This window comes from Branchiostoma belcheri, unplaced genomic scaffold (assembly GCF_001625305.1).
Source record: "Branchiostoma belcheri isolate BF01 breed outbred unplaced genomic scaffold, Haploidv18h27 scaffold14, whole genome shotgun sequence".
NCBI lineage: Eukaryota > Metazoa > Chordata > Leptocardii > Amphioxiformes > Branchiostomatidae > Branchiostoma > Branchiostoma belcheri.
In genome coordinates this window covers 3,345,193-3,359,513 of record NW_017802824.1, presented here as the reverse complement: position 1 = coordinate 3,359,513, position 14,321 = coordinate 3,345,193, and the positions used below count along the sequence as shown (strand labels likewise).

At 41.6% G+C, this 14,321-nt stretch overlaps 3 protein-coding genes across 3 annotated transcripts; 2 read left to right on the top strand and 1 right to left on the bottom strand.

Moving 5' to 3' along the window:
• Positions 1-119: 119 nt before the first annotated feature.
• LOC109464634 lies at positions 120-5,082 on the bottom strand. Its single transcript, XM_019761646.1, has 5 exons — positions 4,973-5,082; positions 3,989-4,159; positions 3,103-3,238; positions 1,562-2,832; positions 120-326 (listed from the first exon to the last, which is right to left on the bottom strand). The coding sequence occupies exons 1-5, from the start codon at positions 5,051-5,053 to the stop codon at positions 147-149; spliced, it is 1,839 nt and encodes a 612-aa protein (XP_019617205.1). The 5' UTR covers positions 5,054-5,082; the 3' UTR covers positions 120-146.
• A 605-nt stretch (positions 5,083-5,687) lies between these two features.
• LOC109464647 (superoxide dismutase [Cu-Zn]-like) lies at positions 5,688-10,415 on the top strand. Its single transcript, XM_019761660.1, has 5 exons — positions 5,688-5,855; positions 6,731-6,830; positions 8,101-8,170; positions 9,196-9,313; positions 9,732-10,415. Exons 1-5 carry the CDS (start codon positions 5,787-5,789, stop codon positions 9,840-9,842), a joined length of 468 nt encoding a protein of 155 aa, XP_019617219.1. The 5' UTR covers positions 5,688-5,786; the 3' UTR covers positions 9,843-10,415.
• Positions 10,416-11,481: 1,066 nt separating this feature from the next.
• LOC109464642 (superoxide dismutase [Cu-Zn]-like) lies at positions 11,482-13,880 on the top strand. The gene is made up of 5 exons (XM_019761651.1): positions 11,482-11,610; positions 11,890-11,986; positions 12,370-12,439; positions 12,751-12,868; positions 13,502-13,880. The coding sequence occupies exons 1-5, from the start codon at positions 11,545-11,547 to the stop codon at positions 13,700-13,702; spliced, it is 552 nt and encodes a 183-aa protein (XP_019617210.1). The 5' UTR covers positions 11,482-11,544; the 3' UTR covers positions 13,703-13,880.
• The last annotated feature ends 441 nt before the right edge of the window (positions 13,881-14,321 follow it).

The following is a 14,321-nucleotide window of genomic DNA, read 5'->3' as shown; positions in this document are numbered from 1 at the left end:
TATATAGGTTGAGCTGTGTATGAATGAATGAACCCCGGGCAAATATATTACACATTCTACACGAATTGTACTCGGTCATTGTAAACAAAAAGTGCATGCCTCAGAAAAGTTGCGTTATGAATTATAATATCACAAATTAAATCATATCACGACCTGAGCCCGAAGAAAGCGATGTTAGTTGCCATGGTGTTGGCTGTGCGCATCTGCTGGTTTTTCTCCAGTTGTTTCCGGAACTCCTCCAACCTCTCGGCGTTCAAAAGGTCATTCTTTACTACTTTTGAGCCTGGCTTGTCAGGGGGTGGGTGGGAGCCGTCGGTCTTTGTGTCCTGGAAAGTAATCAGTGTTATCAGTGCAATTTTCCGGAATACAGTGCAATTTTCCGGAATACAGTGCAATTTTATTAGTATACAGTGCAATTTCAGTGCAATCGTATTTACTAATTGCACTGTATACTAATACGATTACTTTGTACTCCATAGAATTGCACTGTATACTAATACGATTGCACTGTTTTCCGTAAAATTGCACTGTGTTCTCTGGCACCCCTGGTTATACTGTGATAAATCTTTAAAGGCATCCAATGCGATTTCAGAGCAGCAGAATTGGAAATACTCTGAATAAAGCAATCTTTATGATATTGACACATACTGCGTCACTTTTAGCAAATTTCAATCAATATATAATACTTTGGGTATCTAAAACTGCAAAAACAAGCCCCAAGATGAGTCCTTTATTTTATGGGAGGTACCCTAATTCCAGGGCCTTCCAGTAACAATTTCCTTTAGAATTTTGGGTATTTTTGCTCCTTGAGTGTCAATACATTCAACTCTGTTTGTAGAAAAGTGACTAAAATATTGACTTTGAAAACTAGGGTTTCCAAGCTCTGAAAACTGCCCTGGAGGCATTTAAGTCCTACCACAAACTCAGACCTACCTGTATGTACCTACCTGTATGGACCGACATTTACAGCTACAATATGATGATAAATATCTTTATATCAATTATTCATTAATCTGTTAATCTGCAAATGTTACATGATAGTTTCTTTGTTTTCGAGCACTGCCTAGCAACTTGATAAATCTCAAGCTCCTGTCACACATTCACGAACGTCCCACGAATTCAGTCGTTCCCGAACACCAGCCAAACAGGTCGGAAGGTGTTCGGGAGCACTCTGACCAGATTTAGGCCACACCTACCTTTTTTTATATGACTCAAAACGAATTTTAGTTAAATTTGATTCATGAACACACCGCTGAATTCGATGAATTACTTACAGATGGTTGTACTCGTATTTTGCTGACTTACAGTCGAAAAACAGCCAACTATGATCAAACATCCCGAGCGCCCCACGAATGTTTGAAACATTTTGAAACATTTGGCTGGCGCAGCCGAACCGTAGCAGACCCAGCCGAACGCCAGCCGACCCACTCCTAACCATGGTTGGCTGGCGTTCGGCTACCATTCGGAGGCCAAATTCGTGAATGTGTATGTGACAGGGGCTTCAAATAATATAAGAGAAAATAAAAGAAACAAAAAGAAAATAACGATATGTTTGTTTTACCGTTTGTTTGGAAGTCCCTGCCGGGTCTCCAGCGACACTGCCGGGCCTCCCAGTCCCTGCCTCAGCCTCCAGTCTCCCGTCCCCCCTGTGTGTCAGCGCGCTGGCGCTACGGAATCCTCCCGGCGACTCCAAGTTGATGCCCCGAAGACTCACTCGAGACACTACGCTGGCGCTACGGTATCCTCCCGGAGACATGGCGGTAGCAGGCCGACTGGTCCCGAGGGGTACCGCGCTGTTGGCTCGACTTTCTCCCGGGGGTACCGCGCTGGGACTCCGGCTGCCATCGGCAGGTACCTCCCAGGCACTGCGGAACGCCTTGGACAGTTCCACGGATCTTTCCTGTCGGAGCTTGTTTCGACAGGCTGAGCAGTTGTCTCGCACGGACTTGCGCTTCCAAATAGGGACTCTCGGCTGCTCCGGCTGGGCTTTCTTGATCTGCCATGCGTTGTAGACGGGAAATCTCTCACTCGGATGGCCAGTCCTTGTGCATGTGGTAGACGCGGCGGGGTGGTAATATTCACCGTACATATAACCTCCGAAACTTCGGGAGACTCCGGCACTTTTCGTCGCGCGAGTGCCGCCGACGGTTGCCGATGCTGTGTCGAAAGATCCCGACGGGTGGCGACGGCCGGCGAGCGCCGACTGGGTCCTCCATGGCTGGGTGGTGGGTGCGAGACTGTTCAGAAACTGGTTGGTCGTCAGAACTCGCTCGCGATACATCTTAGAGTTAGCTTCTAGATTTTCTGGTGTCAGTTTTAGATTTGGAGCTGACTTGGAGCGAGCAGACATGCCAGGTGCAGGACATACCGCCCGCCTTTCCTCCTTCCCACAACTGGTCGTGGATGGCACTGTTGCCATGTCCTTGGTGCTGCTTTGCTTTCCTGGCGCCGCCTTGCGACCTCGAGATGCATTGCTCTGCTTCTGGTACGATGCGTCATATTTGAGATCGTCGTTCTTCTTTTCCGCTGTTGTCGTGGAGGTTGAGCAATCTGCAATGCCATCGTCTGCGTTTTCTCTGTCGAGTTGTGCCTTTTTCTCTAACCGGGACTTGTTGAGCGCGGCCCGTACTATAGCCTTGAACCGGGCGTTCTTTTCGGGGGCCAGGGCGCGGTGTAGGCCCGTACCCGCCGCACGAGACTTGTTCACCAGGGCGTGGATCAGCAGGTGGAACTTGGGGAGGGTGATCTGTGTTTGGAACGGCACCATCGGCAGGTCCTCTGACATGGTGTCATCGTCCGAGTCATTTTCCTGCTCCTCGTTCTCCTTTTCTTCTGTTAAACCGATCAAAAATTAATTAGTGTTAACCTTATGGTCTGTTCTGTTAATTCGTACTCAAACACATTCATATATATGGTCAGACAGTAGTCTAAATCCCTCCAGCTATAAAATTGCAACATTATGTAACGCCAACACTAGATACCATGGGGACAGACGACTGGTTCAGGTCATTGACCCTTTTGGTTTGGAGAAGAAGAGGAAATGTAGCAAAAACAATATGCTTTCCTTCGGTAAACATAATAAGAAAAGAGTAGCTGCGCTACCTTCTTTCTCGTCCTCCACCTGAATGACGGGGACGCCATCTTTGTCCGCGGAGTCGTAGATGGACGGCGGGCGCACCAGCTCCACGGAGGCACGGTAGATAGTGTTCTTCAGCTGACGGGAAACTGGCCTCTTCACCTGAACACATGGAAATCATGGCAAAAAATAGCCTCTAACAGCTTTAAAAACTGACAGAAAAGTCAAATAGACAGAGAGCTTCCTTGGTAAACTATCCAAGCTTTTAGGACTCACCCTAGATTTTACAACTCTTGCAGACAATGCCAAAACATTCCTTCAAGTCCGTGTGCTCTTAAGATGTCAATTCCAACATATTATCACTTACCCAGAACTTATATAATTATCACTTCATCAGAACGTTTTTAAACGTCGTTTTTTTTCTTTTGATATTTGTAATGGTGTCCTTTTATTGTTATCATTCAATCACAGATAACACTCGAATGCTTTCAATATTTCAATAAAAACATTCGTCTGGTGCACTGCTAGCCGAACAGTAGCTTAACTCGCCTAACATCAGCCGGCAGCATTCAGGAGGCCATATTCGGCTATGTGTGACATGGGTTAAAGACATCCAATGCAATTTCAGAGCAGCAAAACTTTAAGTATTCTGAATAAGGCGATCTTTGTGATATTGAAACGTACTGCTTCACATTTTAGCACAGAGTCCTTATATATTTTCGGTGTGGTCCCTAAAAATTAGCCCAGGGCAGGCAATTCAAGTAACCGTCAGAATTTTGACATTTTTGTTCTTGAGGGTCAATATACATTAGGGTAGTGTGGTTTCAAATTAGTATGTCGATAAATGAATATTGGCTTTGAAAAATTGTGTTTCCAACTTAAAACTGCATTGGATGCCTTTAAGGCTGGTACCTCTCCATTGTGTCCGAACATGGCGCCTTGGAGATGAGGGAACTCGTGGATGGACCGTTTCCTCATGCCGCTGCCGTTAGAGCTCGGGATAGTCGCCCTCAGCAACTTGATCTCGTTCTTAATCTTGTGGGCCGCCCTAGCCGCATGGAGGTCCAGCTTTCTTAGATCAACCTACAGCGAAATTAAAGGGATAGAATATGTTAGCAATGTATACAAATGCATAATGCTAGCCTTCACAATCACATGATCTAGCCTAACAAACTCCTACTCTGATTTTCTTACTCACAATCATATAATGTATATACAGTGACCGGCCCCTCCAACTCTAAGTTTCTACATAATGTAACTCAACACTACAGGGTGCCTGCTATAGCACCAGTTACCATGGTGACAGCCGTTTGGTTAAGGTCATTGACCTTACCATGTTTGGAAAAGAAGAAGAGGAAACAGAGCAAAAACGACATGTTTTCTTCTTCGAACTAAGCATAGTTGTTTTACAGAAGCGAATATGGCGCCAGCCTTCCAATTTCCATCTATATATAGTTATGGATGGTGAACTATATAGATTCACTCGAGTGACATTCGTGAAATATATTGACAATCAAGTCCGCTAATTAAGCCATTAAACAACTAGTATTATCACTGACCACTAAGCGTAAAATCAACATCATACGGCCCCAAAATAGCTGCTTAAACCGGGTAGCTAACCTTACAAATTGTTGAACATATCCTCAAATGTTACTACGTACTAACGTTGGTATGTGCGTAGATTTTTTACCAGTGCCCATACTGACATATACGTCTACATCATATGTGCTATATTATTAAAACACAATTGAACTCAAATCTTATCGGAAATATAAAATGTATTGATACAGGGCCATATCTTATCAAGCAATACACTTGAGGATAACAGTTCTGATGTAGGACTTCTAAATCCCCCCTCCCCCAAGTTTTCCCATCCTTGGTATCATCAGTATTTACCTGTAACCGTCTCTCCGCCACTTGGTTACGGGGATGAGTCAGCACTTCCACCGCCCGCGGAGCGAGCTTTCTCCGGTCCATTACAACGGACTCAGTACGACGACAGGAGTAAAAAAAACGGCACCGTTCAAACACCGCCTCTCTCTCTTGCTATCTTGTTTCCATCAAAACAGCTGAGTTTGAGCGCGCACTATGTATTCTGGAACAATATCGGTGTGTCTATGACATAAGAAAGCGAGGATAGGGCGAATTGCACTGCTCAGTGTTCCAAGAACATTACAATTTAGAAGTGTTATTTTACCGTAGCTGCGGTTGTGAGGTGCAGTCTTTTATAATAGACAACTAGTGGCAGATTATCATAACAAAGGCTTTTTAAGCGCAGCATTAAGCAACGAGAAAGGGCATGTCAATTCTACCTTGACGTTTATTATTTTCTTGCATGCGACTAGAAATCTTGCCTGTCCATCACTTTTGCGTTCGTTTATCAAGGCTAGGCGTGGCAAAACTAGAGATCGCTGACATCACAGTCCTAAGATATAATTCTCATTGCACTTTATAGCGAAAACGCATAGCTTTAATGACATTTATTCGTTGTGAATTGTAGAATTCCACCTGTAATTGCCATTATTCGGTCTTCTCAACAGCGAACTCTGGCAGTTCAAAAGCAAACTGCAGGTAATTTTTCCGTGTTGTTTTGCACACTGCACCAAACACATGCACACGGCCCCGCCATGTGATCACCTTTCTCTTCGAGGAAGTCAGCAACATTTTCCGTGCCCTGTAAAAAGGTTGTAGCTCTGTATTTCAAGCCAACATGTCCGTCAAAGCCGTTTGCGTGCTAGTTGGAGAGACCGTGAAGGGGACTGTGACATTTACTCAAGCGGTGAGTGTGCCTTGTTGCCATGGTTGGCCAAGCCAAGTCGCTAGTCGCGCTCCCGTTTTTCAGAAAAAATTGCGATCTTTTTGTCCTTTTTCTCGCGATATTTCGAACTGTCATCCCTTGTCAATCCTCCTGTTGTTTAATCAGAATGTCAGGTATCTGAACAGACACTATGGAGACCCAGAACTTCGTATAAAGTTGTGAAAATGTGTCAAAAGCTGGAGGGATTGGCAAGGGCATGTGGGGAGGGGGGCGTGTTATTATATATCAGGTGACTTGTGGGCGTGGCTTCAGTAAGTTAGAACTTAGCTGAGGTTGTAGTTGTACTATGCACCTCCGTTAACCTTGAATTATCATTACAGTATATGACCCCATATTTCATTCCTTGGCAACATATCTCAGCTCCAACATTTACATGTAAAAGGGACAGTGTCAATCAATTTAAAACAAAAGGCAAAAGGTCACGAATGCAGTTGTACAATTGTCTGAATGAGAAATTTTGTGCAAGTCACTGTTTGACATTCAGGTATTTTTATGTTTTCTTAGTCAGGTTCTTGTTTTGCAGCTCATTGTTTGATTACTTTGGACTACATATCTTTAGAGTTTATTTGGGGTCTCAATTCGATTCAGCAAAAAATTATCCTGAAGCAAGCAAACACTTGCAATAAAAACAACAAAATTTTTTACTTTTTTTTTAACCAACCTCTTAAATTTTAGTGAATATTAGACAAAAAAAGGATTTTTCAACGAAGAAGTGAAAATTCCGAAACACCGGTACCATTTTTACCTTCCACTACCACGGACCAAAACATCAAGGAAGTGTTTAGTGTTATATGTTTCATGTGTATTGAAGATAAAAGTTGTACCTCCCCTTTCAGAGCTCAGACTCCCCAGTAGAAGTGACAGGAACTATCTCCAACCTGAAGCCACCAGGCAAGCATGGCTTCCACATCCACGAGTTTGGAGACACCACCAATGGTACCTGATACTTCTGACTTTAAAAAAATATATCAATGTAAATGAAGGCTTATATTAAGTACAGTGGATTCATTCCTCAAGCTAACCGACATCTCGCACACACAGTCGTCCCTCAGTAAGACACCTGGAGCCACATAGTTCCTGTTTAGAACTTTTATTCAGCCTGTCACACGACCGGTTTCGCTTGTGTGGCTTCTTCAAGTGTACAGAGGCTAAATTACCCAAGTGCATGAAGTTCTTACTTATATACAAATGTGAATGATGGCTGTTTTTGTTCACCACATGTACAAAACATACAAATTATTTCAAGGCTGGCTATGATGTCATGGCGATAGATCTGGGACACTACTAGTCAGGGCTCGAAACTAACGGTGTCCCGATGGCCAGTGACCACTGTAATTTAAGGTGGGACAACTAAAATTACAATTTGGGACATTTTTCGGACAATAGAAAAATAGTCAACATCAGAAGGTCAGCGCTAATCTTTTGTTTGGCTTAACTACCCAAAATTTCCCATAATAGCGCACCTAGTGCCTGGAAGTCAGAATGTAAGCAAAATAAAGCTGACTTCTAGACTAAGTTCACTGCCTGAAAAACAGGTTGGGACAGTTCATCCTCACTTAGAGCTGTGTACCTAAACAAATTTTAGGTACAGGTACAGGTACAGGTACACAGGTTTAGGTACAGGTCCGGACCTGAACCTGTACCTAAAATATTCGTCCAATTTACATGCTCTTCTGAACTCTTTCAATAGCAACAAAAACATGTATACACTTGATAGTTAAGGTTTAATTTTGGTTTATGGAGAATGCTCAGATAAAATATAGGCAAAAGTAAGGTATTATTGTTTTCATGAACACACTGTCCTTACATTGGAACCCATTGGCGACCAGCTATTTCCACATTTAAGGTCACAAATAGGCATAAAATTGGTGTGAAATTGTTTAGGTACAGTACCGGTACGGAGGGATTAGGTATTTTGGACTTGTACCTAATCAATTTTTCCGGTACAGTATCGGTACTGAGTATCGGTACACAGCTCTATCCTCACTTCGGGACAATTGAAATTTATTTTCGTGACACTGACAGTGCTGGGACAATAGGAAAAAAAGTTAAATTCGAGGCCTGCTAGTGTCATGTAAATGTATATCTGGAACTTAAGATCTTTTAAGTTCAAACTTTGATGAATATTCATTGTAAAAGTGCCAGGCGCATTGTTTGCACATGTGTGTATCTATTGTAACATTGTTGATTTGTTTGTTTATTCCAGGGTGCACCAGTGCAGGAGGCCATTTCAATCCAGCAAAGAAGAACCATGGAGGTCCTCAGGATGAGGAAAGGTGGGTTCATCACTACACTGTACGATTGCACATTTATTTTACAGGGCTCGAAATTCATTTTGGGAACACCACATACCACCTAAAAAATTTAGTGCACAAAAATTTTTGGGGGTGCAGTGTGCAAAATACCTGTTTCCCCAGTTGCCCCGGGCAGCCAAATTTTACTTGGGGCAACCTATTTTTGAACCCAGGTAGCCCAGTGTGCTACCTGAATTTTAAGAATCGCCCCCCCCCCCCGAAAATCATGCCCACTTTGCTTGCACCACTGTATCTGGCAGATGCTTTTTAATTTTAGGTATTAATGGCTATTACTAGTATCAGTTAACTTTAAAAGGCTTATGTATGTAACATTACTTAATTTGAGGAAAGTAGTAACTTTTTTGTGGGGCAACCTTAAATTCTGATGGGCAACCTAATTTTTGCAGTACGTTGCCCACTGGGCAACATGGTTCAAAAAATTATTTTGTACGCTGGGGTGCATACATTAAGTTAGAATGCCAGCAAAACTACTACTAGGACTAGTAATGTCTCATTATTATTTATTATTTTTCTCATTATTATTTATCATTTTTCTGACACTTAAATGTTAAGAATATGCTCTATACTACAGTACATTTAAAATCTTTACATACATAAATATTTGGGTGCACTGGTGCACCCAAAGAACACAGAAAAAAATTGGGTGCACATCTCCACATTTTGGTGCACTATAACGTGCACATGCACTCAGTATTTCAAACCCTGTTTTATGAATTTTTTGAGGGATAAAGAAATGATTACAGCACGCACAAAAGAGGTTAGTGCCGGTAAAAAGAAAAAAAAATGGCAATCGTTTCTAAACAGCTTTAACAGTTTAAATGATCAATACTTCCTACTTAGTTTCTTAGTGGTGCAGGTAAAATTTGTCAAATGCCGGTGCAGTGCTAGTAATCACATAGGATGTAACACCTGTATTGAATGTTATTGCAGCCCGAGTATAGCATAATAAACAATACAGTGAGTATACAATGTTGTTGTTTTCCTAGGCATGTTGGTGACCTGGGTAATGTAGAGGTGGGAGAAGATGGTGAGGCCAACATCAAAATCACAGACTCCCAGCTCCAACTGACCGGTCCTAACTCCATCATTGGTCGTGCTGTTGTGGTAAGTGCTACGATGTAACTTTCATATACTAACTTGAAATTGAAGTTCCCTGAGTTGGTAAATTACACAGTGAAAATTAATCTGTTCTCTGAGACTCCAACACAAAAAAAATTCTGTGCAGGAGTGTCTTCCCTGGATTTCTGTTCAGTGTTTGGTTTTGTTTTGCCCACAATCATGATAATGATTACTTCTGTCATTATTAGTCATTTAGACCTGGATCAAGTGAAGAAAGTCGTGTAAAGTGCCTTTCCCAGGGCACAAGGTCGGGATTCGAACCCGAGACCTCTTTGTTCCAAACCAAATGCTCTTTCGTTACACCAACTCCACCTGACACAATCCGCGAGAAAAGTTGCATAGTACTTGTTTGTTATGAGAAAAAAAAATTCTGAAGTGTACATTAATTTTCAAAACCCTACAGGTGCATGCTGGGGAGGATGACCTTGGGAAAGGCGGATTCGATGACAGCCTGACCACGGGGCACGCCGGAGGACGTCTAGCGTGCGGCGTCATCGGCGTCACCAAGCAGTGACTCGCCCGCCTGCGAAGCCCTTCAACTGTTTACAGAGTGAAACAAAAGCTATGACTGTCGCACCAGACACTATGACTCAAGTGCCAGTAACAATGCTACACTCAGATCTACCATGAAAGTTATCTGTGTTAGTAGTTACATGTTTAAGGTTAAAACTTTTGTTTGAGCTTTTGACCAATTACTCTTCAAATTTCAATAGACTATAAGTCTTCTTCAATAGACTGACCCACCAGTGAGACTTATCATGTGGCAGTTCTATGGTACAAAGAATCAAGTTCAATCAACTGTACTAGTAGTACAGTCTGGAGGGTTTACAATTGTGCAACTGTAAGTAAAAGTGATTTTGTGTTGCCCTGTAGGCAGTTGATAGAGGCTAACATTGCTCTTTTTTGTTCCTTGTTGTTACTGTCTTCGAGCTGTTTCACTATGAAGCTAGCCTGCCTAGCCTAAAGAGCTATTTAGACCTAAATGACGTAGCAAGAAGAAGCTATTTTCAGAGATGTTAACAGCCCCTCACAGTCTGTGTGGTTTGTATTGTGAATATCAGAATAAACTGGCTACAAGCTCTGGGCATTTGGAAGTATTATTCTTTTTTTTTTCTAAGGCCATGTTGATTTGATTATATGGATGACATCCTCCGGGAGCCCCAAAACTGATGCGCGCGTGCGAATAAAAAAAAAGTTTTGCAAAAAAAAAGTTGTTTTCATTATGAAATCTACGTGGTCATGAGGGTTGAACAAATGGGACAGAATATGGTTTGGCGAATAATCTAGTCTTCAAGGTCATTTCCTTACAATTTTGTCTTTTTCGTTTGATTTTGGCATTCTACGACATTGGTATAGTTTTTACTTATTTTTTTGTAACTTACGGTATATTTTTGCTCATTTTGCAACTGTTTTGTACGATTTACAGTATGCATTGGTTGAAAACTTTTTTTTTTTTGGAAACGGGCGAAAATTCATGCGCGCGCGGATGTCATCCATATAATCAAGTCAACATGGCCTTACAGTATATATTTGCTCATTTTACAACTGTTTTGTACAATTTACAGTGTGGTTGATTTTCTTGGGGGGAAATGGCCGAAAATTCATGTGCGCGCGGATGTCATCCATATAATCAAATCAACATGGCCTAATTGCTATAATGGTATAGGGTAGATTCCTTTTACGAAACATTGATTATAAAAGAATGGCCAGAAAATATACTTTGGAAGTCCAGTTTTGCTGCCCTGAAATTGCATTGGATGACTATAAAGTGTGTAACTTATTTCTTGAACGTTTTGCAACTTCTTCATTTTGTCCTTTTAAGAACGCTTCTTACCTTTAAGAGTCCAAGTCAACTGTTCTTGGAAGACTGGTTTAGGCATTCAAATGTGAACTGTTAATGCGTTTAACCTTCGGCCAGCTAACATGGTTTTGGGATTGGGCAACAGGAAGATGGTTAAACCATATACATGTACACGTAGCATGCCTTACTGGGTGTCTGAAGTGCAACAGAGCCTGGGTAAATAGTATTGTGTGTGAACTACAGTCAAGTTCTGCCTACAAAGAATCTTTTGGTGACCTTTGACATGCTGGCATCCAGCCAAAAGAAACCTGCTCATCAGGTTGTTTTAAGGGTCATAGGTCATGAAGAAAGCAGACAACATACTGGAAGAACCAGGTGCCACTCACAGAGTGTTAGATAGGACACAAGTGTCATCATGGCTCTGTTTGCAGTAGCTGTCCTTACAGGAGTGGTGACTGGGACTATCCACTTCATACAAGAGGTGAATGTTATCAGTTTGTAACATTAACAGAACAGCAATTTTGCTAATATTCAATATAGTGAAAGTAGTAAAAGGGAAATAATTGGCCAGGAAAGTCAGCCTCCCTGACTGTGCAAGCAAATTCTACCAGATTATTCTCCCTATTTGGCTAAGTTTTTACTGTATTTGAACCCATATTTTACTGATTTTGAACCCACAGTGTTTCTTGTGGGGACTAATATGATATAAGTGGAAACTTAGGAATGTTTCATATTGACAAGTATTTTCCTCCCCCTACAGTCCCCTACCAGCCCTGTGGTTGTACGTGGGGAGGTGAGAGGACTGACTGAAGGACTACATGGCTTCCATGTGCACCAGTCTGGGGATATGACAAACGGTTAGTTTTTTGTTTTGAATTATGTAACATATTACCCTTGACTTATAAGAATGTATGTTAGATGAGCCATTCTTTGCAAAGGCTTAGATTTCTTAGGAAGCATCTGAGTATTTCTCAGTTGTATATACAGTTGCGATTACCAATAAAGCTGCTTTACTGAAATCAATTAGTATCCCACTTAAACGTCAGTAACTAACTGTTGAATGACAGTAACATTTGCCATGGGGGATGAATATGAAGGTTATTACAAATTGCATGCTTATATTCTTAAAAAAGACCGGACCGGATACCTTCGATAAGAATACATGACTAAGCAAGAAGATTCCTATAACCACTCTAAGCCAAATGTTTGTATTTTTCAAGTCTGACCCTCTGACTTCCAGGTTGCAGCAGTATGGGTTCTCACTACAACCCTTTTGGCAGGAACCATGGAGGGCCCACTGATGTTAACAGGTCAGTGTAACTGTTATTAAATACATGTAACTGTACACTGTTTATTCTTTCGCAAACAAAAGGACTGTGAATTTATAATTGACAGAATTTCAACTGTGAATATTACAGTTGCAAAATGCAGGAAAATAAGAAGCAATGTGCAGGTGGCAAGAGAAAGAACACAAGTCGTATAAAACAGTTTTAAATATTTAACTAATATAATTTGTTGGTTCTCAGGTTTTTTTCAGAAATAATATGGAGCAACAGAGGGAGATAAATAAAGGGAACCAATTCATTAAATTAGTGTGGTCTTTACGTTTTTCTTTGTCCAGGCATGTTGGAGACCTAGGTAACATCATCGCCGGTGCAGATGGCATTGCTAAAGTGGACATCACAGATGACCAGATATCCCTTTCTGGAAAATACTCCATTCTTGGAAGAGGCCTTGTGGTAAGAGAGACTATTCTGATTGAGTCATGGGGATGCTCCCGCCCTGGTTGTTCATTCCTCAGAGGCGTAACCAGGTTAGGAGCAGTCCAAGTGGCCTCAAACACACCTGGATATCCTCACCATGCATCAGCGTGTTTAAATACATTGGAAAACAAGAGATTCCCATTCGGAGCCCAGGAGACTGGCCAGGACAAAAGAGAAACGAGCGGATGAGTGTCACGGAACACGTGGGGGGCTCGATCGAGTGGTAACAGCATCTCAATGAAGGGAGCCAATTTAAAAGCAGTAGTTAATGTTTTAAAAGCTGGGAAATGTGAAGGTAAATATGATGCTTTTGCTTTGCAAATGTTACAGCTCCTACGTCGATGAAGGTTAGACATCCAGGTATAATACGATATGCCAAAAAGCAGTTACTAAAGCAACTGGATAAAATATGATTTTGGAAACGGTCAGATGTTTCAGCTAGTATCCACTAGCTTTCCTCAGTGACTGAGAGACCAGAGAAGAAATGCAGGTTTAAAAACACAAACTATTGATTAATATGCAAATAAAGTGAAGACAATTTTCTGGAATTTGAAAAGGGAACAAAAGTCAGACAAGTTCCTAGTTTAAAATTTGTTTCTGCCCATGCAGGTCCATGCAGATGAGGATGACCTCGGCAGGGGTGGGTTCTCTGACAGTCTGACGACAGGTCACGCAGGTGCACGTGTGGGGTGTGGGATCATCGGGGAGACAACAGACGACACTCAACAGGACAAACGCCTGGAAACACCCACCAACACACGGAAAAAAAACAAGCCCTTGGATGGGTTAGAGTGGTTATCAGTCTTTTAGTGAATGGCTTAAAGGCTAAAGGTATAGGAAATGCGTTCTGACCGACCATAGAAAAAATTGCCAACTCTAGTCTTTTTTTTGTGGTCCCCTGAATTAGACATACATTTTTTGAGCTGATCGACCTTATCTAGCTCTATGATCTGATACCTGAAACATTGTACAATCGGTTTTCCAACATTGACAAATAATAAGAAAATATAAGTGTCCTTATGCAAGTTTTACTTTGTTAAACTGTATTGTATAAGTTGGATCACTAGAGATTGCCAAGGTCTAAAGAAAACAGAAAAAAAGGGACCGACCCTAATTATTTTAGGACTGAAACAGGAAACATAGTGAACATATTTTTTTAATATTTTTTTTCCTTGGCCTACGTGCGTTGTCCTTGCACGGTACATCATAGGCATCTTTTCTTGAAATACCAATCATGTACATGTGTACCAGGGTGTAATCAATGTAGTTGACAAGGTAAACACTGACTAGCTTCTGAAGCTGATAGTAAAGGGTAAAGTTTGTAATTTCATAAGATTATGACACAGGTAAAATATAATATCACTTCTCATAATGGTCATGATAAATATCTTTCAACTTCCTTCAAGTTATTAACTTTGTTGTTTTTTTT

Excerpts from the sequence above, each read along its gene's own strand:
- LOC109464634 (XM_019761646.1), bottom strand. The coding sequence starts at position 5,053 with ATGGACCGGAGAAAGCTCGCTCCGCGGGCGGTGGAAGTGCTGACTCAT. Across the intron at positions 2,833-3,102 it reads GGTGGAGGACGAGAAAGAAG|AAGAAAAGGAGAACGAGGAG; the intron begins GTAGCGCAGCTA and ends TCGGTTTAACAG. Across the intron at positions 327-1,561 it reads CAGGGACTTCCAAACAAACG|GACACAAAGACCGACGGCTC; the intron begins GTAAAACAAACA and ends ATTACTTTCCAG.
- LOC109464647 (XM_019761660.1), top strand. The coding sequence starts at position 5,787 with ATGTCCGTCAAAGCCGTTTGCGTGCTAGTTGGAGAGACCGTGAAGGGG. Across the intron at positions 8,171-9,195 it reads GGTCCTCAGGATGAGGAAAG|GCATGTTGGTGACCTGGGTA; the intron begins GTGGGTTCATCA and ends TTGTTTTCCTAG. Across the intron at positions 9,314-9,731 it reads TCATTGGTCGTGCTGTTGTG|GTGCATGCTGGGGAGGATGA; the intron begins GTAAGTGCTACG and ends AAAACCCTACAG.
- LOC109464642 (XM_019761651.1), top strand. The coding sequence starts at position 11,545 with ATGGCTCTGTTTGCAGTAGCTGTCCTTACAGGAGTGGTGACTGGGACT. Across the intron at positions 11,611-11,889 it reads CTATCCACTTCATACAAGAG|TCCCCTACCAGCCCTGTGGT; the intron begins GTGAATGTTATC and ends CTCCCCCTACAG. Across the intron at positions 12,440-12,750 it reads GGGCCCACTGATGTTAACAG|GCATGTTGGAGACCTAGGTA; the intron begins GTCAGTGTAACT and ends TTCTTTGTCCAG.